Source organism: Ambystoma mexicanum, chromosome 6q, assembly GCF_040938575.1.
Source record: "Ambystoma mexicanum isolate Mex_15411 chromosome 6q, UKY_AmexF1_1, whole genome shotgun sequence".
Taxonomy (NCBI): domain Eukaryota; kingdom Metazoa; phylum Chordata; class Amphibia; order Caudata; family Ambystomatidae; genus Ambystoma; species Ambystoma mexicanum.
Genome location: NC_090937.1, coordinates 1093645049 through 1093670909, shown reverse-complemented (window position 1 = coordinate 1093670909; position 25861 = coordinate 1093645049). Strand labels below are relative to the sequence as shown.

General features: G+C 42.7%; 1 protein-coding gene across 2 annotated transcripts in view; it reads left to right on the top strand.

The window, feature by feature from the left end:
• PDGFRA (platelet derived growth factor receptor alpha) overlaps positions 1 to 25516 on the top strand; it is a 72787-nt gene extending 47271 nt beyond the window's left edge. For both annotated transcript variants that reach the window (XM_069631648.1, XM_069631649.1), the window contains exons 13-23: positions 574 to 678; positions 3392 to 3502; positions 3749 to 3902; positions 5131 to 5297; positions 7253 to 7368; positions 7942 to 8064; positions 9918 to 10029; positions 10890 to 10989; positions 11101 to 11206; positions 21565 to 21800; positions 23061 to 25516. In XM_069631648.1, coding sequence (XP_069487749.1) covers positions 574 to 678; positions 3392 to 3502; positions 3749 to 3902; positions 5131 to 5297; positions 7253 to 7368; positions 7942 to 8064; positions 9918 to 10029; positions 10890 to 10989; positions 11101 to 11206; positions 21565 to 21800; positions 23061 to 23208 — 1478 coding nt within the window. In that variant the 3' untranslated portion in view covers positions 23209 to 25516. The remainder of the gene's footprint in view (positions 1 to 573; positions 679 to 3391; positions 3503 to 3748; positions 3903 to 5130; positions 5298 to 7252; positions 7369 to 7941; positions 8065 to 9917; positions 10030 to 10889; positions 10990 to 11100; positions 11207 to 21564; positions 21801 to 23060) is intronic.
• The last annotated feature ends 345 nt before the right edge of the window (positions 25517 to 25861 follow it).

The following is a 25861-nucleotide window of genomic DNA, read 5'->3' as shown; positions in this document are numbered from 1 at the left end:
ATCTAAATGGGCTTTTTATCCCCAGAAGAGACATTTTGACTTTGTCTTGTGTTCACCTACATCTTTCAAATTGCTTTGTGCTGCCCACCCAATTCTTTGCCGAAATTCCCCAGGACAAACATTAACATGATTAAATGGTATCCGGTTATATTATCCCCATATATATGGTGGCTGGGAAAAGTCAGCAGCAACATTGTATATTGGGACCATATATATGGGGTCAAGGGAAGCAGGGGTGGCGGGTGTGTCCCCCGCACCCCACGGAAAAAAAAGGGTTTTGGGGGTTGCAAGGGTGTCCCCAGCATGTTCAATGGGATAATTTCCCTGAAAAAAACGTCCCTTTTATAGCAACTTTTTTGCCAAGCGACATCTTTGCAGGGACATTATCGCATGGAACCGATTAAATGACTTCAGCATGTGTACTTTTCACTTTACTTCATCTTTTCAATCTCCGGCTGGTTCTATCATCTGTTTTTGTGGCCAATGTCTGTTATCGTGTCTATGGCATGGCTGCTGTGCTCTGGCAATGCTGGCCATGCAACAAGCCCTCCTAATATGCTACATTCTCCGCAGGTCGAATCCTTGGCTCTGGCGCTTTTGGGAAAGTTGTTGAAGGAACGGCGTACGGCTTAAGCCACTCCCAGCCAGTGATGAAGGTGGCTGTGAAAATGTTAAAACGTAAGTAGTGGGCCTGCCTTTTAATCACACTTCTGAAAGATTTGCATTTAATGGTGACCTCACGATGCCTGTCATCGGATGTACTTACTCTGGGTTTGTTGCTGTCTTGTGGCCTATGAAACCTTTACCACTTGTTTGGCACACAAAAAGACAAGAATCATTTTGTTACAATCTTCAAAGCCATGCCTACCCATTTTAATACATTTAGGTGGAGCTTTTTTAAAGAATTAACTTACCTCATGGCCATGCTACCAATCTGTCTACACAAATGCATAGCTAAACGATGACACGTACATTTCAGAGAAATAAGAAAACCAACACCAAAAAAAAACAGTTAAATAGATGCGTACAGACATACAACAAGGCATTTTATTATACATCATTTATTCCCAATAGCCCCACTATGCTGCGAGATTTGATAGGACACATGTGGAGAGTTTTGCCCCATCATCCATCATTGCTATTAGTCTACAATTGGGGTGATGCGCTTTCTTTGTTTGCTTGTGAATTGGGTCAAGGATGCTCATTTTCTATGATTAGGGAGCACACCCATTTCCTGCACCTGCTCAGATAACTTCCAAACGAGCCCCCCCACCCCAGAATTTCTCTATCTACTATTTTTAATATCATATCACAGTGAATTCCTGGCTCTGTCTGACACCCCCGTCAGCGGGTCATCTTTATCAGAGCCCCGCCTCCAGCTATCAGCAGGAGCGAATTCAAAATGGCTACCTGCTTAGCAGCCCTCACGCCCCCAGGCCCTCTTGAGCACATCTCGAGGCATTCTGCACCCGCAAGATGACTAAACATAATTAATATCACCATCACCTCCATGAACATTCTGCCGGCCAATAAGGGGAGCTGTCATCCCTTCTCTTAATTGCGTATATTACGTAACACCAAAAACGAATGCATACATTCCGATGATCACCATCACTCACCTCTATTTTTAATTTCCTCTCTTTATTAAGTATTAAGAGTTAAGTCTATAATTATGTCTTGACGACGTTTCCCACTCTTCCCCTTTGCCGCTCTTTTTGTCACCGCACAGACCATGGACCTGGTACCGCCGTTGCGTTGCCTTTTCACAGACAAGTCTCAGTGGTGATGTGCACAATATAAAAGGCACACAACGTAACATAACATTGGGCTTTAAGCCCATTGGGCCATAGCGGCAGAGTACATTTTGCCTTTTGTAACAGCTCAAGGATCGAACCTTTATTCAATGTGAAAAGACTAGTTGCATTTCCTGTGAGTTTTCTTTCGACACTGCAATGCCAGTGCTATTCAAATTAGCCCAAATCCTGGCAACTGGGATGCGCTTGATTTTAGTGGGTTCTCTGTCTTCCCCAAACTACACAGTACTTCCGCTCTCTGCTCCAAATTCTATGACCCAAAACAGAAAAGCAGAAAATACACTTGACGCATCCTGGGAAAGAGTTAACGTCGCAAAAACACTGATCTTCCATTCCGGCAAACAACTCAAATTCATCATGCACCCGCTACATGCCAACCAGCCACCTCCAGCTTGCCAGTGATGATCCACCCACATATCTTCTCGCGCGTTGACCGTTTTAATTCATGCCCTCCAATGCTATGTTATCAGTTGCTAAACTAAGAATAACCTCAATTGTTAAAAAATATTCTAAACCAATGTTGGCATATGGCCAAAACGGCCAATTTTATTTATTCATTTATTGTTCACGTGTTAGGCGCTTATCCAGGAAGTGAATTCTGTTTAAAAGTGCCCACAGGGCAACAGGGTGGGGACAAGGGGAAGTAAAACAATTAAAATACATAACAAATTTTAAATACATTTGGGGGGAGGACGAACCTACTATGCCTTTGAGTGTTCAGAACGTGCAAGTGCAGAAAGGAGGGGGAATGGGATAGGTACTGGGGTGCTCATGGATGAGCAACAGGTGAAGTGCTATGTAAGATAGGTGCAAGCCTCCAGGGTGGAGGGTGAGCCGAGGCAAGTGCTGAGGGTAGACAAAAGATGGGGGCGATTCGGTGTGGGAGGTCTGGGCCCGAGGATGCAAAAGGGCCCTGAACACCAAACAAGCAACTGTTAGATTCTGGGGTCGCGTAAGTAGTTAGCATGGAGTAGTATCGTTCGTTATCGGAATGTCAATATCTCTAAGGATATGCGACCACTGGTATGCTGGTCACGTAACCGTACAATGGTAGCTAGCCAGTAAGGGATATTATCAGCTGTGTTGCTAAAAAGCTTTAATAAGATAAATACATTGCTTAATACATACTTAACTTACATCACTTTTTGCTCAAGGATATGGTAGGGTCTACTATCAGCGGATGCACAATAGCATGTAATATATATCCCTGCCTGACACAGTCAGAGAGATGTCCTAACGAGTTGATCTTCTGTAAACTTTCTGCATCAGTGTTTGGAATGTTGCCATTAACCTGGGAAGCCTACATGTATCTGCATTGTTGGTGCAATGAAAATTCACAACAAAGTAAAAAAATGTGGAGCTCAATCATGCATAACTATTATCAAACAAAGGGTTTTGTAATATAACTCAGTCGTGTCTCTGAACATGTCGACTTCTGTAGCAACCCACGCTAGAATGGTTAACACTACAAGGTGTAAAATTGGTATTGTGGTGATTGTAAATCGTGGTTACTCTGGCATTTCTCATGGATCTGTTCAGGTATTGATCCCTCTTTCACTGATATCCTTTTCTGACAGCCACTGCTCGATCGAGTGAAAAACAGGCCCTGATGTCAGAGTTGAAGATAATGACCCATCTCGGGCCCCATCTGAACATTGTGAACTTGCTGGGAGCCTGCACGAAATCAGGTAGCCCAGAAGAACTTGGATTATCATGAAAGGGAGCTCATTTGAATACTGGAATGCTGTGGGATTGCTGGTTCATATGTTAATAGAAAGGAATTGGGTGAGCTTGCTCAGTGTCAATTCAGCATTCAGTTTAACATGTTGACCTGTTCAAAAATGTTGCTCCACCTGACTGTTAGTTTCAGCGTGTCGGCTGGCATTTCTGTAGCATTCCCATATTTAACAGTATGTTTCTGTGGCCTTCTGCAGGACCCATTTACATCATTACCGAGTACTGCTTCTATGGAGATCTGGTAAATTACCTGCACAAGAACAGGGACACTTTCCTAAATCGACACCCAGACAAGCCCAAAAAAGACTTAGACATCTTTGGGATGAACCCAGTCGATGAGACCACGAGAAGGTAAGATCATGCTCTAAGCATTCTCCTTCCTGAGTAAATTTTTCTTTATTATCTGCATATTGTTTTAATTTATTTCAACATTATACATGTTAACCATTATGAATGTTTCCTTTGCACATCTCCATGAGGTGGTCTTATTCCATTTCTTAAGTGGTCTTGTGAAGTATTGTTCTTTTCTTACTCCCATGCCATTTGCAACCTTTGGAGTGCTCACATTCAGGGCACTGAGGGTGTATACCTCTGCCCTCGGCAGTGGACACAACTGAATATTAGCAGTTCCTACTCCCAAAATACAGCCAGAGGTGGCGCTGTGATTCAAAGGTCCTTGCTTCCATCTTTTTGCTGTGGAACTACACACGATTGCAGCCACGCACCTAGTTACATTTACCACTAAGAGTCATAGTGATAGAAATGCTGCCACTGGTTTGACTTTGGACCAGATATAAATGTGGGTGGTATCAGTACATTAATGGCACTTTGAACCATGCCTCCGGATAATAACTTTCAATGTTTTAACATACACATTGAAATAAGTCGTGGTAGGAAGGACCCCTGGAGAACACATGGGTGTCATTTCGAGTGTTAAGAATGGAAATAGCATCACACGGTCAAATCAATACCGCGTGTGGTAAGCATGCAGTAATTGTACAGGTCTGTACGTTTCTAAACATTCAGACCCTTAAGATATGCCGCCCCCATAAAGTCCATGGGCACAACTAATTATCGCATGAGGTAATCACTGCATTCAGTAATGCTTTTGTGTGGCGTTATAGGCGGGCAGTGTTTCAAGCCTGAAACTCTGAATTTAGTAGAGAAACATCCGGTATTGTAAAAAGCCAGATGTTTTACCACTACTGCCTAACAGCTAATTAGGCCCAAAGGGAATTGTGCCCAGTAGAAATCCACCTAACCCACAACCAGCTGCTGGGCGTGGCCACAGTTAAAATTGGAAAAACAAAGTTAACTGTTTCTCTCCTCTTAGCCAGCCATTTTAGAAAAGGAGCAGTTTGCATTACATGAGTGGAACTATATGCCGGCTAATAACAAGAATTATATTTAGTCCTGTGTATGGAAACCTCCTGCACAGAAAACAGCACATAACTGTATGTGGGTGGTAACCTCTTGCCACTTTGTAACCTGAATCTTTGCCGCCATTTTGGAAAACAGGGTTATCTGAGACCCGTGGGCAATGACGAGCATTTAGTAACCGGTCTCTTTCATTTCACAGCTATGTCATCTTATCTTTTGAAAACAATGGCGATTACATGGATATGAAGCAAGCGGACACCACGCAGTATGTGCCGATGCTGGAAAGGAAGGAGGGCTCGAAATATTCCGACATTCAGCGATCACTGTATGACCGTCCCGCATCATACAAGAAAAAACACTCTTCAGGTAACCGGCAACTGTCTCTTGCTAGCAGTCCATCTTTCTGCATGCCGAAGATCATGAATTAGGTTGGGTGCTTGGACTGAGTATTGTGCAAAGCAGGTAAAAACATGAGTAAGCTGTCAGTGAAAAATCTAGTATTATTGACAGCCACCACACCGACCAAAGTCTACACAAAGGCCAAAGGCTACACAATGCAGTACGAACACTGCCCGACTAACAACTTAGAACGTGTTATAATTGATTTGCATAGGCCTGTGTGGGTGTCTCTCTGGGATGACAGCCTCCAAATTTCAATGCTCCTCCAGCCCGAATGTTCTATCCGCTTCTGCCTTTTAAGAAGAATAGTGGGTGCTGGGTGTACTGCCGTGTATTTCGGTCACTGCTTAAGGCGCTCGTAGCAGAACGGTCTAGCAGCTAACAATCAAAGATATTTTCTAGTCACCAGCCCCATATCCAGAGCCTAGCTTATTTGTGAAAAAAATATATAAATGAAACAACATAAATGCTGTATTGTATGACAACCAAATCATGTCATAAGGTTACTGCTTTACAGCACTAGCCAGCACTGTCACAAAAACGAGAAGAGTGCACGGCAGAGATTGAAGTCATTGAGTATGGACCGGAGGATGGATGTATGGCCCCCTGGCAACAAAAATCATTCCTAAAAAATAAGCTGTTACTTACAATGCAACTCCTGTTATGTTTCACAAGTACTGCTGCTATTGCAACTATTACTGCTGCTTTCACAAGTATTATAACTACTACCACTAATAATGCTTCCTCTATAGTCCATTAATAGTTGACCTACTACTAAGGGTAGTAGTACTACTATTATTCTAATAATACTTGTTCTATTGATTGAACCACAGATACAATGACCCTATTGAGCATGATTACTATTGGTAATGGTAGTGGTACTGTTAGTCCTACTGGTAATACTGTTACCTCTAATACACACAGTACTGCCACTAAAACTACTCCTTGTGATATGCCAAGAACCTGCCTTATAGCAGAGTACTATAGCTTCTACGACTACTACTTTTCTACTACTACTGCCAATACTTTGAAAATAAGTACTACAGCTAAAGTTACAACAATCATTACTGCTACCACTGCTTCTGCCACTGTTATTACTACTGCTAATAATAAAGATGATAGTAATAATTAACTCTATTATTATAGACGCCTTACCTTTTTAGCTTTAACCAGAAGATTACCAAGGGTGCAGTATTAATAAAGGCTTGTTTGTAGTTCATATGTTTAACTTTGAATCCAGAAATAAGGAGTGACCTGAGGTTTTTAATTATTATGTCCTTCAATGTTATTGTGCAAAACAATAATACATCTCCATTGTAATTCCTTCAAGTATATATGTGTGTTTTGTGAATGTCATTTTTTTTTTAAACGAGTTTATTCAATTTACATGTCATTTTTAACACAATGGACCTCATTATATGTGTGCCGGTCCGGAAACAACGGTGCCGGTAAGCTTAGCAGCACCATTGTTTCCACACCAGCACATTACAACTCTGCTGGGCGAGTGCCCTTCCGCCTGGCAGGTCAGACCTTCCGTGCGCGACGGCCCCTGCCTGCAGAGTTTTCACGGGAGCACCGGCACCATTAGCAACAGTGCTTGTGCCCCCGTGTCCCCATTCCTATAGAGTCCTATGGGACTCTATGGGAATGGGTACTAACGAAATTGCCAGAACCTGATTATCCGGCCGCCAGACTTGGAATAGCCCGGTGGCACCGGGAATTATTTACGGGTCCGGCAGCAACCCGCCGGTAGCACCAGCGGGGTTACCGCCAGACCTGTAATGAGGTCCAATGTATGTATTAGTTATGTTCTGAGGGTGTCCGGTGCCTATGTTGTTTGTCGCACTATGTATGTAAATTCTCAAAGGGAAAGTACCCCGTTATTTTTTCTTGAACATGCGGCTCTTCTTTCCTTGCTACAGAAGCAGAGGTCACAAGCCTCCTCTCAGATGAGAACTTTGATGGCCTCACCCTGATGGATTTGTTGAGCTTTGCCTACCAGGTGGCACGTGGAATGGAATTCTTGGCCTCCAAAAATGTAAGCACACTACAAAGCTGTGAGCGTATTGGCTCTGGCTCATCAATCTTAGTCATTATCAGCATGCAGATGTTTTAATTGCATGTTTGGGCCATGCCTTTTAATAAATGCTGCCTATATTAATAATGACTGAGTAAAGGTTACTTGGCCCCTCTAAAGCTCCCATTGGCCGGCAGCCATTGTTCTGTAGACGCAGCCTAGCCTTTGCCTGCACGCTATTAGTAATCTATTGTTTCCGTCCCTGTATTTGTATTGACTTCCCATAAAAATTTCCCTTAATATGTCATTTCTTTTTGTTATTAGAAGTGCTTTCTTATGTTACTCCTAGCCCCCCCCACCAATTAGTCTGATTACATGTTTAATCCTTTGAGGCCCCGCCTCTACACTATGATCACTTCTTCCGTTGTATCCATACTGCTGAGGTAATTAGACTGCAGTATCTTAAATGTTTGCCAACTATCGCTTCTTGTCCTTCCTTTGTGTCGTTATTTTAAGTCGTCCTTTATGCCTGCTCCATCTCCAGAAATGCTCCTGTAATATCGCTCTCCCATCTCCATCCTTCTCCCTCCGCAGTGTGTGCACCGTGACCTGGCAGCTCGGAATGTCCTCTTGGCTCAGGGCAAAATTGTGAAGATCTGTGACTTTGGGCTGGCGCGAGACATCATGCATGACTCCAACTACGTTTCCAAAGGCAGCGTATGTATCTTGAAGAGGGGTGGGCCCTAACACTGCCAGCGCTTCGCTCTATAATATACTGAATTGGTTGTTTAGCAGCAAGGTCTCTGGTTCTTGGGGGTGGTGCCCTCACCTCATTTTGTAAAGAGTAAAAGGCAGAGTCCCAGATCCCATATGCTTCTTTAGGACGGATGAATATCCACAAAATTGATTGGGTGAAAATCACTTGGGTTTTATTATTATAAAGCAGACATGTCGTCTTGTGTGGCGTATGTATCTTGGCGGCAGGAAAGTACTGGGGAATAAACCAGTTCTCCCACTTTGCTCGTGGTCTAACAAAAACAAACATGCCACTGAAGCAAACGCCCCTCGCTTCAGGATACATCGAGGGGCGACTGCACGGTTATCGTGCACAGTCATTCCTGATGGCCACTTCCACTGCAGAGCATTATTTTACATTCCTAAATGGAGACTTATAAAACAAATCGCAGCCCGATAAAATGTGCTAATGCTTTCCTCAGTTTACACCACCTTTGGGGCCAGTCTTTCTTCCCATATAGTTTTGTCCAATTCAAATTAAAAACCTCTTCTCCAACCAGCATTTGGTTGCTGGTCCTATGGTCATATTTTGTAGGAATGAGAAGGCACAGATTTTTTTTTTAAAGAAGCAGTGGTAGTGTCCACAAGCACCTGAGTCATATCGGAGTGGCCAAATCAATTACTAACAGGGCTGATGGCACAGCGAGTAGAGCACTGGCTTTGACATCTGTGCGGGGCCTGCTGACGCGGGTTCGAATCCCTGTAGGGCCAAAGTCAGCCTTTCGTCCTTCCGAGGTCAATAAATGAACACCACACACCATGGGTAATAATAAGCAGTGCTCAGATGCCTGAGGGTTTGTAGCACTATATAAATGCTAAAAACTAAACTAAAACTAAGGCCTATTATAGCCAAAAATAATGCTTTGCTTTTTAGGCTCTGGCAAACCATTGAATAAAATTTCTCTGAAGGTTTGGGGGTTTTGCTTTAAGTAAGTTTATTGACGATGTATTTGAAAAGAAAATATGAATGCACCTTTCCAAGTATTTTTCTTTTTTAAATGGTGATTCTGCAGCACACAGAATGCACAGCCGGGGATTTTTATCCTTTTTTTGGCCATTATCGAACAATGGAGGCACATTCGCCTGCCGAGCCTGTTCTATGTTTTCAGTCTCATATCTGAGGAGTAATTTGCAGCTGTCTCTGCACAATATGTCTCTGCCCACTATACACTGCATTCTACAAACATGCAAATCTGCCAGTTAACTAACTGGGGCATGAGTAGATTGGTTAATGAAATGAACGGAGTCTCGGCCATCCTGATGTGAGAAGACGAGAGCTTTAGCCAGGGGTGGACTGGAAACCAAAAGAAGCCCCGGAAATAATTTTCAAAGTGGCCCTACATAACATATTTTCAGCAAGCCCCAGCCTTTTCCTATGAGAAAATGTGAAAATAAAATACAAAAGAGGCCCCCGGGTGAAGAGGCCCACCAGGAAATCTCCAGAGTTCCCTATAGGCCAATCTACCCCTGGCTTTAGCAAACCTTGCACTGTGGTTTTACTTTTGACACTGGTGCTGCATCCGACCTGCACATTAACATGTTCTGGAACAGGTGGAAAGACTTCAGGGAAGTTAATATTGTTTGAGGCTATGGTTGATTAATTAGTTGAAATCATGTAGCAAAACCTTAAATCCTTTATGTGCGCTTGTTCATTGAGTGCGGAGAGGCCACAAGCTGGGTGACTCATATACTCTTCATGCACCACCTGCTTTCCTGGCTCTGTCTCCTTGTTGCGAAATATCAGTATTAACTGTAAACTTGTTTTTTTTCCACAGACCTTCCTTCCCGTGAAATGGATGGCCCCCGAGAGCATCTTTGACAATCTGTACACAACACTGAGTGACGTCTGGTCATTTGGAATCCTCTTGTGGGAAATCTTCTCCTTGGGTATGTACCAATAACTTCCTGTCTGGCAAGAAGTTTGTGCATGCAAGAATACAGCTCCGATGCTCCAGTCAATTGAGGAATTGTTATTCAAGTGTGCGTTTCCAATAAGAGGCAACACATCCAATCCTGCAGAAGTCTTATGAGGAAAGGGACACTCTCTGTGCTCACCCATGCCAGTGTGAAAGTGCCAAGTAAACGTTACTCAACTGTAACCATAATTTTGTTGGTTGGTGTCTTGTTTTTATTCAAATGACTCCAAACCTTCCTATATGGTTTATGAGTCTAAAAAGGCTGTGCTGATCGCACATGAGGGATTGTACTAACATTCTGATGATTGTCGCGAGCTATGGCGCATTGTGGGTCTCTGGACAATGTCATGAAAAGGGTTTGATTACAAGCAAACTCAAATCGATGTACATTAGGGAGCTGTCTGCTAGCATATTGTTTAGCCTTAAGCTATAGAGAACAATTCACTCTATTAACACTTGAGTGCAAAATAGCACAAACCAGGTGAACCATTGACTCTATAACGTTCTTGAGAAGTTCTTGTGTAATAATAAACCATAAAGTCTCAAGTGCTTCATAAATGGAATTTAAACAGAAAAATTACATTACAGGATCAAAACATGCTACCTTTAAAAAAAATGATTTTTTACATCTAAAAAATTGTTAATCATTTTTCAGTTCATGTTAGCCGAGAGTTTGAAATGTGTGGAAATTATTTCATAAGTGTGAGCTATGGCCCATGATATAGAATTTCCATTTGTCTCGGCGAAGCAGGTACAGAGGGAGTGTGTGCATGAACGTTTCAGTACAAATTACATTTACTGTGTTGGTTACATGTTATGGTTTCTTTTTAGGTGGCACCCCATATCCAGGGATGATGGTTGATTCTTCTTTCTACAACAAGATTAAGAGCGGCTACAGGATGGCCAAGCCCGACCACGCGACCCATGAAGTGTAAGTACTGACCGGAAGAGATGCACTTGGTCAAATCCTGTTTTAGCCGCTTAGGCCTGGGTGACCCCTGCCATGTGTTGGTTGTAATGCTCTCTCCCCTGTTGTTTCAAGGTATGACATCATGGCAAAGTGTTGGAACACAGAGCCCGAGAAAAGACCCTCGTTTTACAACCTGAGCGAAATTGTTGAAAGTCTGTTGCCTGGAGAATACAAGAAGGTGCGTGTATTGTGGAGCACACAGTTGTTGCATTCTGTCATTTATTTCAGGTGTTTAAGGCACACCACTCGCAGCAGAAGACACCATATTGGAGTGTTTTACAGCATTACAACTTAAAGTGGTACGATGGGAAACTCTAGTACAAAGCTGCCATTTTGTGATCTGCACATGTGCATGCAGCGGCATACCTACCTTCACTGGACCCAGTGCTTAATTTGTAAAAAAATAAGTGCCAGTGCCCAAAAAATATTGACCCCTTAATGCCGGGCGCGGCCCCGCCCAACAGTGCGGATGCGCGGCCCGCGCCAGTTCAGTGCTAGACCTACCTAGATCGGCCCACCACCAGCCCACAACCCCGCTCCAGCACAACACGTGAAAACTATCATTCACCACACTCTAGGTCTAGGATAGACTTTAAACCCCAATCAATCACCCAACTGTAGTATGGAGGCCCTCGACGCGGAATCACTTTGCTCCAGTACAAACCTTCAAAATCACCATTCAATCACCTCACTCTAGGATAGACATTAATCCTGACTGGCATTCATAACACTGTCCATCACCAAGCGGCAAGACTAGTGCATAGCCAAGAAACTTGAAATGGCGGCTGATGACTGGACTTGATTCCTCTGCTCTGCTGACTAGTCTGCTTCAACATTATTATTGCGGAGGCCGCGCGCGGGCCACCAATGCCACCATATTATCCACACGGCGGCGCAATAATAATGTATTCTGCGGCATGATTGATTCAATCAATTCATGCCTACATTATTATTGCGGCGGCCGCGGGCCTCCATATCCACGGCGGTTGGGGCCAGCGCAATAATAATGTAGGCATCATGACCACCGCAATAATAATGTAGGCATGATTGATTCAAATTCAATTCATGTCTACATTATTATTGTGGCAGCCGCGGGCCACAGCCACAATATCCATTCCACGGGGCTACATTATTATTACGGCGGGCGGCCGGAGGACACCATATCCACGGCGCCCGGGGCTGCCCGCCACAATAATAATGTAGGCATGAATGATCATTGATTCAATCAATTCATGCTCATGCCTACATTATTATTGCGGCGGCCGCGGGCCACGGCCACCATATCCGGCCCCAACATGGATTATCGCTCACTCATTCTGGCACTCTTGGGTCACATGTTTATTGACTGAGATTTACATCACCCGCTTTAAATAAACCCCAGTTACACATCCAAGCATTACAACACACGTTTTTGCCTTTTTTCTGGCAAATGTGAGAACGTGTTTGATGCCGCCTTTTTGAACCAGGGTGTACGGTAATCCCATTTGAAAACGGTGCGTTTAAAGACAAAAAAACGCAAATGTAGTTTGACAGTAGTAAACCAGTGTTTCACAATCGGCCACAAAAGTAGAGGGTAGCACAGGGTCAACGTGTTCACTGTGGAAGCAAGACTACACGAAAGAACACAGGTTCGATCCCGGGGTCCGAGCTTAGAAACCTCTGGGTTTTTAAGCGCATTATAAATACGCAGCCAAGACAAAAAAAAACAATTACGATACTGAAAAACAAACAATACCTGTAACAACATCTCCATGCCCGGGGGCTGTGAGTGCTTTAAAAAATGCAAAATAAATAAACCAGCCCAGCAATAATTGCTTGCGGAGTGAGAAACTAATCCATCATCTATATTGAGGTGATGGAGATTACATCATACATCTTTTGTGGCACTTACCTGGAAGGGACGCCAATGAAGTGTACTCAAACATGTATAAATGGGGCTTAGAGGAAAAAAAGGTCGCGTGTGAGGGGAGTACACCCGTCACATCCACATTTCAGCTGTGTCTTCTGTGCTATATTAGTGCGTCATTATGGGATGCCCCCAACCTCTTCTAGTGTCCCAAATGCCAGCACTTTATGCTGAAGCAGGCTCCACTCCCCCACTGTGCACCTTGTTTATCAACTGTCTTTATTTCTGTTAATTGATGGTAGTTAGCCACTGTAAAAGAATTAGGAACAATAGCGGGAGAAAAGTGTGCGCCAGGTTTGCTGAAGTAATTCAGTTTCGGCAGATGCGTTGGGCTGCAATCTGCCCCCATGGCAAGTCAGCAGTTCTCGCCGCAACCCCCCACTCCCCCCAAGGAGGTAGGAACTGGCTTTCATGCTACTGGGTGCGAGAAACGTTGTCAGTTTGCCAAAACAGCAGCTGTATTGGAGGGGACTTCACGTGCCCTTAGTTGGACACCATCACAAACAGGAAATGGCATCATATGCCCTTTGAATATATTGATAGGGAAGGGACTTCACACCGTTTTCACCCTGACAACATCACAGAAAGTGGACTGTTAACTCCTCTGCATTCCTCTGCAGCTTCCAATGTGTATGTACATTCTCTATTTACAGCGCTTTTGCGAAAGCGCTATTTCAGTAACAAATCATTATCAATAAACCCACTTTGTATAGATTTATGGGAGATTTTGACATTGTTTATTACATTTGCAGTGCCTTCAGAGAAAGCACTGAAACTTGCGTCCTATGACTAAACGCTTGTCAGAAAGGAGCACTGCACGTCCCCTTTATCTGTTCTGGCTCTCTTGGAAACGGGCTTTGAAAAAAGAAACGCCGTGGCTGATGTTTACTCGTGAAGAGGTGATAAATCGTGTTTTATAGCACGTTTGTTCGCGTCAACACAGTGGAAAGTGCAGGCGGGAAGTGTCGTTTCTGACACAATGAAAGGCCGCAGCCTGCTTTGAAGAGGCCTATCTATACGCCACTTCATCTCTCATGGTACGGGAGCGTCCATCCACTCACACTGCCTCTAATAATACCTCTAGCCGTTTAATACACCCCCTCATCAATGAAAAGGTCGGCAGAGGTTCCCAAATTCTCATGAATAAAACCTGGCAGGTTGCTGACATTTTAGAAAGCCCAAAGCGGTCAGAGCACGCGAGCGCAAGGCGCAGGCAGAAGCTGCAGCCGGGAGGAACGCGGCGCGGGCCTTCATTTTAGAAAGTGGGGGTGTTGGATGGATGTCCGTGTCTGCTGGGCATCATGGCTGTCAGGTTAAGCATCTGATTACGGTGGGCCGCCGCATGTAGGCATGAAGAAGGGAGGCTCATATCATGATCATGATCAGATGGCTGCTGCAGCATTTACTTACAATATTATTGCAGCGCCGGCGGCCACGGCCACGGGCCCGGCACCATATCCACGGCAGCGGCCGCGGAGCCGCCGCAATAATAATGTAATGTAGGCCCGGCGGCAGCCGACATGATGATACAAAATATTTGCAAACAAAAAATGCATCATTTTTTTCACAGTCCAAAAAGAAATTACTTACTGAGCTGGAAATTAAACATACGCGAAGCAACTAGGCAATAGACCTTCTAGGCCGCAATGCACGTCACGGGACCACACGTTCGTGCAAGGAGACTGAGGGAGGCTCTGCTCTCACGAGTCACTGCAACCAGTGAACCACGCCTTAACAACAACAAGTGAAGTGAGGGTGGCGCGCCACTCAACAGACCCACATTACCCCCACCCCCCCCCCCCCCCACGTCACCATGTCATTTCAGTGGCTCGCAAGAAGAACAGCCAATGAAAACTATACATTCTGTGTTACTATACAGAATGTATCAAACACAACAGAATGTTGGTTTTCATTGGCTGTCCTTGTCGTGAACTCCCAGGCCCGGCCAGGCTGAGGCCCTGCAAAGCAATGAATGATTTATGATGGAAGCTAAAGCTTGCAGGAAAGAAAGTTGAACAACAAAGCAATTGCAACGAAGCCGAAGCAATTACACGTGGCCAGCCGGCCCAATCATGTTCCGGTGCCCAAAAAAGACTGCCGGTGTTGGCCACCGGCAACCACTGGCACAAATTAAGCACTGACTGGACCGCTGTTATTGGTTCACTTAACACACTAGCAGCGGGCGACATGCTCCACAGGAAGAAAGACACAGCAGGGACCTAGAATGAACCAACCTCAAATAGGCTGGATCACAGAATAACGTTAGAGCTTTCTGAAGTCTGGGCGCAACAGAGATTTCAAATGGGAGGACTACACTCTCTCAGCATCTAAGGGGTGCGACTCGCAGAGGTGTTGTTTGGGGGAGCTGAGGGGGCTACAGCCCTGGGTCTTTTGCTTGCAGCCCCGGATAGAAGCTCAGGGGCTACAACCAAATGCTTAGGTGAGTCCCGTCAGTCCCGACATTAGCCTAGCCCCGGATCTACCTTAGGGAGATCTATGTCCCTGGTTCCTGCAATCTAAGAGTACACCGCCATCAGTTGATCAACTGGAGAGCAGTTGTGCGGATTCCCTTCCACTCATGTTAACTAAGGAGGCCCTGGCAGATCAGAAATCTGGCAAAGGCTGCAGCTATCCATGGCCGTTATTAACCTGTTTAGGGGCACCCTGACCTGTGGCTTTTATTTTTGGCTATGACTGTCCTGTGGTCCTGGAAGTGGGCACGCCCACATCATCATGTAGTGAGGCTGTAATCATGCCAGTCGTTAAGTGAGAACATGGAAACATCCAACTCCTCCATTTTGGATTCCCCGGCCAAGGAACAGGTGGATGTGTTAACTTGCAAGTAAATAACAGGGGAGTGCTATGGGACACACAGGATTTATTTATTTTCAAAATTTTTGGTCAGCTGGCCTTTCATGTACAGGAATGTCAGACATTAAAATTACAAATCTTATAACATTATGATTTAATGGGCAATTAGAGTGAAAGAAAAAAGTAGAGATGCGAAGAGAGAAACATGAATGTATTGGTTCCCAGTGTAGGTTTTGTCTCCTCTCTTCCTTCGATTCTTCCGGGTTTCTATTACAGTGTCGTGTTTTGTTCTTTACCAAGGCTCCTAATGAACAGTTCACTCCCACCTGGCAGCTCGCATCTGGTACCGTTGACGTCAGCTGTTCTGCTGATTTTCCATTCCTTCAATGTACCATAAAAACAGGCTAAACCCAGTCTTTTTTCATGCAATCTTGACGACACATACAACCAATATGCAGGGTGGAGTGCGACGTGGGAGGGAAGCTCATGTAACCCTTTCCATGGAACTGAGGCTCAAAGGGGGTGTCGTCCCTGTTTAAAATGTATATAAGTGCTCTGACTAGTCACTGAAGTTAATGTTAATTTTGTAGTAACATTAACATTAACATTAACATCAAGGCCTCCCCCACGCAGGCAGGTAGGAGAAGGCACAACTAATAAGTCATCATTAACAGGGCCTAAGAAAGTACAGCTACTATTTTAGGGAACTGGTGAACCCTGTATCCCCTACTGCAGCTTCAAAGTTGTGCAAAAAGGTACACTGCCAGAAGCCAGATGAACTTTAACAGTAAATAAAAGTTACTGGAACAGTGTGAAAAGGGAGACAATGGGCCTCATTACTAGGTTGCCACCAACCCCATAACACCGGATCCAGTGCCTGACTTCTCGGTGCCACTGGGACATTACAAGTCCCAGTGGCGCAGGAAGTCAGGCCCTGGATTTAGTAAGTCCCCATTCCCATAGAGTCCCATAGGACTCTCTGGGAGTGGGGAGATGGATGCACCGGCACCGTTGCTAACAGTGCCAGTGCTTCCGTGACGACTTTGCCTACCGGGGCCTATGTGCCCGGCAGGGTCAGACCTGTCAGGCACAACAGCCCTGGAAGGCAGACTTGTAGTGTGATGGTCCGGAAACAAGTGTGCCGGTAAACTTACCGGCACCCTTGTTTCCGGACCGCCACACTCGTAATGAGGCCCTATGTTTCTCATCAGCACTTTACATAAGGTGGGGTGTGCTGATCTTACAAAATAAAACACATGAGGGCCAAAACGCTACCCCCCTGCCCTGGTAACAGTAGTTAACCCAGGTAAAATAAAAAGGAAAGTTCAAGGAGCTTCCAGCAACACTGCACAGAAAGGACTGTGTGCTGCAATAGTAGAATGTAGATGCCAGAGAAGATGGAGGAAAGCATAAAGGGATAAATAAAAGGGTTCCCAAGTACCGAGTAAAAGAATGAGGGAGTGGGGCAAAAGGGTCCCACTCACTCAAGAGAATTAGGTAAAATAACGAGAGTGCAGCAAAAAGTGTACTCACATGTGGAGAGAATTTCATTCAAAAGGGAGATCTACTCTAACAAGAGGCTACTTGTATATTTCCTCTTCGCGTGTGTGTGTGTGTGTGTGTGTGTGTGTGTGTGTGCGCGTGTGTGTGTGTGTAGGACTCTTTCCTCTCTTGTATTACATTTATTAGAAACACAAATGAAACCAGAAAAGGAAAATAATGAAACCGTCCATAGACTGTCCCAGGTCCTGGGATGTGTCTATTAGTTTTATACATGCTCTCCTTTCTTCGCCCCTTCTTTTCCCCTCTCTATTTCTCAGATTAGAATAAGAATAGGATGTGTAGTCCTTTTTTGTTATGGAAGGTGGGATTAGGAACCAGAAAGGAGAACCTGTTCCAAATTTGTTCTGTATATCAATTTCAAATGACTATGTATATTTGAATATTGTTGTCCTCATGGACTGTTTTATGCTTTTTCTTTTTCTAGTTTCATTTGCGTTCCTAATAAATTTGATCACTGATTTATTCAATGAATATGGTTTATAAATGTATTTAACAAAGTTCGCAAGTGGAAATTCCATTTAATGGTCAGGTAAATTGTTTACCTATATTGAATGTAAATAATTATATGGTTCTTGAATTAACCTGTTGGGAACATGTGCTTTTGCCCGTGACTTTCTAGTCATATTGACAACCCTAAAGTTGTGGCTGGCGGCAGTGGACATGTTCTACCAACCTTGGTGCTATTTTCTACTGCAGACTGTATTCACAGACTCGGTTATGCATCAAAGGGTCACCTATGTCCTAACACGGCGACTCCTTTTCATTTTTTGCCATTTCTTGCATGGTTGTCCTTTGTTAGCCCTTCTTCTACCATTCTGGGAGGGAGAAGCCTGAATGTGTGTTTTGCCTTTACTGGGAACCCTTTGGTGTCCCTGCCTAGGCTCCAGTGTGTCTGTGAAGGCAGGAAGTGGGGAGGAGTTTTACACTCCCCTGTCCTTTGTCTGCCAGAGTGCCTGAATGGAACCAGTTCCCAATGGGGGGCTGGCTGTCCTGGTTGGACAGCCACCCGCCCATTTCTGTAAACTACAGGGAGAGTTTGCAGAGGAGTGGATGGGAAATCCTAATAGAAGGTGAGGTTACTGAGGCAGAAGGCAAGTCAACCACTGGAACTGAAGATCTGAAGCTGAAGATGACCAGAGACACATGACGAGCCTTCCAGTAACCGTGAATTGACCACTGCTGTCCTGACCCCATTTTCTTATCGACAGAGGAGCTCTGAAGAGGACGACTTCTTCCCTTTGGCTGGTGGGATGAACCAGGCCTAAGACAAACTGCAGATTGAGCCATCCCCTGTGACCTTCCAGGGCTGCAAACTGCGAATACCAGGGGACCTCCGACCCATTTGCAGTGCAACATCTTTGCAAGGCCGAAACCACCCAGAACTTTGGTGAGCTCCAGTTGGACCTCCAGAGGCATAATCCTCTTCATCCAAGTCCCCTCACCGTAGTGCAGGGCAAAAGAACCGAGGAAGATCGACTGGGCGATAACCATCCTTTGTTGGAGCTGATAAAAAGACACCAAAACCACAGACCGATGTGGGAGACAGAAGAAATCCGTGCTGAGAGTCCTTTCCCACGACTGCTGCTGTGACACCATTCAGAGTCCATTATTTCATCACCAGACCGAGGAATCAGGAGACTGGGTCAGTTGCTGCTGCACAGGAAATAACCCAGCTGCATTCACTTTTTTTTAACCAAAGGTACTGTGCGGCTCAAGGTAGAACATACCTCAAGCCGATTAGTCACTCCAGTGTGACTGGAGTGCGTTATAAGGCGTTTGGGTGTGAACCCATACCTCTTGCCCAGGCTTCGCAGCTTGTGCCTTACTAGGGTGCCCTTTGCAGGGTGCCTAGACATTGTGTTATCTTACTTAAGTAATTTATTTAAAGTGACTAAAGTATCCTGAGGATGTTTGCCTTTCCCGCTGCTGCATAACACTTTTGTTCCAGTCCTACACTGACTTTTGGATAGTTAGGGCTTGGACTTCCAAAGCATTAGAATCCTTGAAACGTGTTGCTAAGAAATATCTTACTGCTAATGGTATTGGATAACCCTCCTTTCCCTTCCTACAGACTTCTTCTGTGTAACTTTATAAATTAATGAACCTATCATTTATCTGTAACAAATGTGGCTGCACAGCACTACAAGATATATGGTAGAAATGTAATTAGTGTCTTTTTCTGTATCAATTGTAAGCGCAAGCAACTAGTATTGAAGCATTGACTATTGAAAGTATTGTTCATATAGCCTATGTTAAAAGACTATTTTCTTACCTTGTGTATATAAAATATATATATTTTATTGTAACTTTTTGTGTGTAAGTGTTTCTTTGGACTTTTGTATGTACTGGTTTCAGTGTAGTTACCTACAGCTCACATCCTCCTCCTACGAACATCTGGCATGTGTTTATTATATAAGCAATGTCTAAACCGGATAGAAAGGTCTGAAAGGGGTGGGATTTGGTTCAAGTAGTAAAGATATTGACTAAAAAATACATATAGCGCATGCAAGCATACACAAACCCGCAACACAGGGTATACAGTCTCCTATGGCAATCTTATTTTTTTACATGTGATTTTTATTTTATAGAATAGATACCTCTGTGCATGCTAGTTGTACATGCCAAACACAAAATGGGGAAACTATCACTGCACACCACATGTTTATAATTTACGGTGATCGGAAGCCTGTGTCAAAAGTTGCCTGTACATTTTCAGAAAGTAATAGATTTCATGCAGGCAGTCGCAGAGTTCTGAGTGCAGATGCATCAAGATTTCCTTTGTAAAAACATCTAAAGAAGAATCTTCTAATGATGAAAAATATATATACATTTTTTTATTTACTTGTTTTAATTAAAACACAATTTTTACAAGAATAAATCCAATCAATTTATCCGTGTCCTTTCCTTGTCTCTATGAAGACTTCATAAAACTGAATAAATACGATCCCTTGTCGAAGCATGATGAAAATATATTGTCCAATTATGAACAATCTTCCATACAAAAAGGTTGTACTTTTTTATTTCTGGTAAATGCTATCTGCCTTCACATATGTCTCCATACTGACAGTGCATTTAAAGAGCCAGCCAATGGAGAAGCATCAGTGCTTCATCGTGTATCATCCGGACAGGGAAGAATTAAGGTGCATTGCACACTGGGCTATTAAACGCTCACCACACAGATTTGCAGAAATGTGTATATAGCCTGGCCTTTCATCCCATCACTGACACTTCTCAGCGAGAGGTGTACACTTGCAGAAAACTATTTATATCTATGTGACACAGCAGCCTTTCTATACAGTCTTCTTGAAGTAGCTCAAGTAGTAATATAGGGTCATGATGTTGCCTAATATCCAATTTCTTTTATGTAATGTTTATTTTTTGATGTCTAGTAAAATACCAAGAAACGCATCTATTTTTTTGTTTATAAAAGTACAAAACCTTAAGTATGAAACTAAATACATGTAAATATGACATTATTAAACTCTGACCAATATATAAAATGTTATAGGCCATTATTATAGCAACACGCTCAATGGGAAAGTGGTACATAAAGGTACATTATTATATCTAATGGTATAACAAGTGAAGAGTATCCAAAAAGTAAATTAAATGATGTAGATACATAAGTTAATTTGCCGATGAAAATACTGCTCTAAGAACAAGTTTCCTTACATCATATATTTCTGCTTTGTTCCAAAGCAGTATGTTATCCTGTGCACCAATTGTAAACTTCCATTGACCGTGTATTTGCTTTTTCTTTTGGAAGATGCTTTCCTTTTTCAGAACTTCCTTTATTGCATCCATCAAGTTCTTAATATTGAAGATCTCTGAATAATATTTCATTTTTTCTGTGATGTGTCAATAAAAAAGATTCTTAGAGGAACCAAAGGATATCCAAACTATTCTGTTAAGAATTCTGATCACCATTCTTCACCAGCTGAGATTCCACTCACATACACGTTTCAGTAGACGTTGCATTGCTCTTTCCATCTTTTCAGTCTTTTCCTACTTTTTCTAGTTTCTACAACCTCAAGTTCCTGCCTGCACAGTTTCTCCTTTAAAAAGTTCCCACTTCTCCCAGTGGGAGAGATTCCTGTCGAAATTAAGCCCCGTTACCCAAACACAACACCTGAAGGCTTTACAATGGTGTTGAATTGATAGATTTGCAGTTGTTTGTGTGAACCCAGATCCTATTGTACATTTGGGAGTCTGTGTGAAAAGTCTGATCATGCTTCGTGTATTGTTGTGCCTTACAGTGCTATGAGAAAATCCACCTGGACTTCCTAAAGAGTGACCACCCTGCCGTTACACGCATGAGAATCGATTCGGACAACACCTACATCGGCGTCACTTACAAAAATGAGGAGAAAATGAAGGACCGGGAAAGTGGATTTGATGAGCAGAGATTGAGTGCCGACAGCGGGTACATAATCCCTCTCCCCGACCTTGATCCAGTTTCAGAAGATGAATATGGCAAACGAAACAGGCATAGGTATGTACTCAGTAGAGCTTTTATCAACAGTAGTGGATATATTTGCTAGTTGAAAACCATATCAAAGTAAAGTTTTCAAAATCTGTGTTCCATCCCTACTAAAATAAATAGTCTAGAATTGACCCCATCCTCCTCAACCTTTGAAGTCTTAGCTTTTTTGATCTTGCCAAAGAAGATGGAATCAATGTTATAAAACCTTGGCAGCTGGAGCTTCTTATTGACATTTGTTCCCAAGATAGGGGTGGGGGTCATCATCCTGGTTTTTAATGGAAGCCTTGGTATTTAATAGCATGTCATAGTATGCCAACAAGCATCTTTAATCATCATTCAAATGTCCTTTGAAGTATGATCTGGATAATGTGTCCAGGCCAGGTAATGGTTGCAGCAAACACCTGTCTACAGGTATAGTGAAAACAAAGCCCCTGTTAGGACTACTGTCTTATAGATTAGTTCAAGGAAACAAAAGTGTTGCAAGGAGGAAGAGCAGTATGAGGGGATCACTCTCTATGATGGAGAAAGGACGGATTACAAGGTCACCATAACGAAAGCTAGCCGTGAACAAAGATATGCATAAAAGTGATAGAAAATGTATAAGAGAGAGATCATTTCATTGCAAGAAATGTGCAGTGGTTAGGAGGAAGGAATACAATTAAAATTAAATGTCTGATGCCAGAGAAGGAGTGTACGGGTAATAAACTATAATATGAACAAATAATGAGTAGATATGAAAGAAAAGACGGATAAAGGAATATGTGGAAAAGAACATCCATGTATAATGGAAGAAAGGTACGGGAAGAAAACACATTTAAGAGAATAACATTTCTTTTGGAGGGTGACATGAGTAGAAGGATAGAGAATGTGTAATGTAAGTGAGAAAAATGATATGACATGAGCATGAAAAACTGAAGAGAGGAAAGACTAGAAGTGGAGTTACATTTATGATGGTTGGAGGAAAGTAATATGAGCGCAAATATGTGTAAACACAGCAAGGGGAATTAATAGAAATGATATAGAATGTTTAATGGGAGAAGGAAACAATACACATGAAAGCAAACGTGTGGAGGGAGAAAGGAAGGAATGAAAATTAGCAAGGATTTCAAGGAAGGTATATAATCGATATAAAATGTATTAAAGGAGAGTCTGGAAAATCAGTTTTGGAATTATTGAGTTGGCTTTGCTGATGACTTGTCATATGTGTAGGCATTGGAGATGTGTGTTGTTTCAGCTTGCTTTACCGCTATTGGTCTTTCATTTGTACAGCTCACAGACATCTGATGAAAGCGCCATCGAAACTGGCTCGAGCAGCTCCACTTTCATGAAGCGCGAGGACGAGACTATCGAGGATATCGAGATGATGGAAGACATTGGAATGGACTCTTCAGACTTGGTTGAGGACAGCTTCCTGTAAACCCTGTGCTGCCATTTGTTATCACTGAGCAAACCCAGAAGGAAACCGCTATGCTGGCTACATCTGACTTTTCATAAGAAAACCACTTAAAATGAAATAAAAACAAGAAATGTGATTTTTCAAGAGCCTGAATGAGGAAGGCTGCCTCCTGCTGGATAAACAGCAGTACATCACATCCGAGCGCCTACAGTATGCTGGCTTTTTTTCCGGTACAGCAGCATCTCAACATTATTTGTGGTTTTATTGAATGGATGAACAAAGGGAAAAGGCCATAAGCAACATTGAGTTTCAAGGGCATTTATGACTCTAGAGAACAGGACCCATATGAGGCTGATCCCTACCTTGTACATATGTAAATAGTTGCGTCTCAAGTAGAATAATTTCAGATGTGAGGTAAGCGGTCAACCTCGAACATTCACAGGACGCCGCGCAAAACAGGTGTCTACGTACGCTTTCTCTTAAAGAGCAAGAACCGCTGTTAAATACTTTCTATACAACCCACACAAAACCACTTTCGAAAAAACGCCACGGTACAGATACTATGAATATGTTTGTCGTAGATTCAGAAAAAGTCCGGAGGAAATAATAACCATGACTTTTCATAGCCTGTGGGTAACAGATATACGTGTGTACCAAGTCATTGTGAATGATGTTGGTTTTGTACAATTATTACTAGTGTCTGTGAGAATAGTAAATGTATTTTTGATAACATTGTACTTCGGGAAAAGCACAATTTTTGTAAATATGTCAAGTACCTTCCATTCTAATTTTTCTATTTAGAAGTAGACACACAGTTGTTTCTGTGAATGCATGATTTATGAAAAGTCTTTTTTAAAACAACATTCACCAGCAACATGCATTAGATCAGTGCTGGAACGTAAACATGTTGAAAATCATAAATGTTCTGACCACTAAATGAAATGTGTGATAAGAAATTGCAAGAGATGCAATAATATTTTTTTACAGGCAGATTTTCCTTAAACCGTTCGCCAAAAATTGCAAGCTAGTTTACTATGTCCCCTGCTGAACCGCTTCTTGTGTTTATGTACAGAATGTCTACCACTAACAGTATTACATTTTTACATGCAAACTTCACCAATGAAAATTATCTGCTCCAAGCACAGAAGTTTTACATTGTGGACCAAAAGGGGCAAATAAGGCAAACTGAACTGGACTGGAATGGCTGCTTACAATGTAACTTGTTTGCTATCTGTTACTTTGTTAAGTGTTTCATTTGAATCAAACAGCATGCATTTTATTTGCATTTTTCCAGAATTGAAACCATATATGTTCTTTTCAGTTTTCACTGACGCATTGTTATGCCACTTATGTGCTGTAATAAGTACACGTATTGTGAAAATAGATAGCTGTTTTTATGCAGTTTTTAATCATACGACCAAGATTACTTTACTTTTTCTGTTGTTGTTGCTCTGTGAAATGGTACAAATTAACTGAATACTGTAGAGGGCTCATTTAGGCGTATCCAAGCCCACATTGGGTTTTATTTAGCATGTGTGCAGCCCCTCTCCGAATCAAGAAACTCATAAATTCATCTTACCCCAACAACAACTATGCAAGCAAAAACGTGACATAACAATGAATTTCATTATAAGCCGTTGCGGTCTTGGGACCATGAGTCCATATACGCATTTTCTCTGCTGTACCGGACCCGGGATACATTGGCTCAGTTTTGCCCACTCAGCTTCCAGATCCAGTGAACTCTCTGTGGAGCTTAATATGCAATATTGTATTTGTATTACTTTTATTAGTGCCTCTGACAAAGAGTAGCAGCTCTTGTTTTTTGTCCATAAGATGACAATCAGAAATCAACAAAGAAACACATCTTGGGATTTCGGCCACCACGGATTCCTGTACCATGTTGCTCGCTTTGTGAGAAATGGACCCTGCTATATAATGAGGGGACGCAAGCTGTAGTGATGTCATACATCCATATGTACATATGTTCCTTTATGAAGTCTTACAGAATACTGCCAAAATGTGTACGTCTAGCTGCATCACTGCCGTTGTCCATAATAGTTTTGACTGTGATATACTACACAGGTGTGGTAACTGTTGCACTTTTGAATGTCTGAAAGTTCTATTTTAGAATAATAAAAAAAGTAAGTGTTTCCAAATAGTTGGTGTTTTGACAAACATTATCACGGTATGACTGGTTACAAGGAAAAGGTGTTATTTCGAATATTGCCCTGTTTGTTTTTGTCGTAAAACATGTAAAATAAGATTTATATATTTCAATAAATGGTGTAAATGGATATATATATTTATATATAAACATTTTTATAACTAACTTGTGTTTCCTGTTCATTACATGTCCACCATTTGGCATGGCTTCCTGAAGTATGTTATATTCATATTAGTCTGTCCACAGCCCTGCCATTTCTTTGTTCTGCTTTTAATCTGTCATTGCATGTCCACACTTCCGCTCCCCTTCTTTATGTTCATTACTTTTCATTGTGAGGTTTCATCTCTGGTCTTCACTGGTGTCAATTTTCAGCCGTTCTTCTTTTCTACCCCACTTGCCTAATGGAAATGTACAACTTGACTTACAGCATGTCCTTTGCGCTCTGTTTAAACGTCATCCAAATGTGCCCTGAGTTCTTTTCTTATTGCTCTAGTATTTCATTTGCTTGTT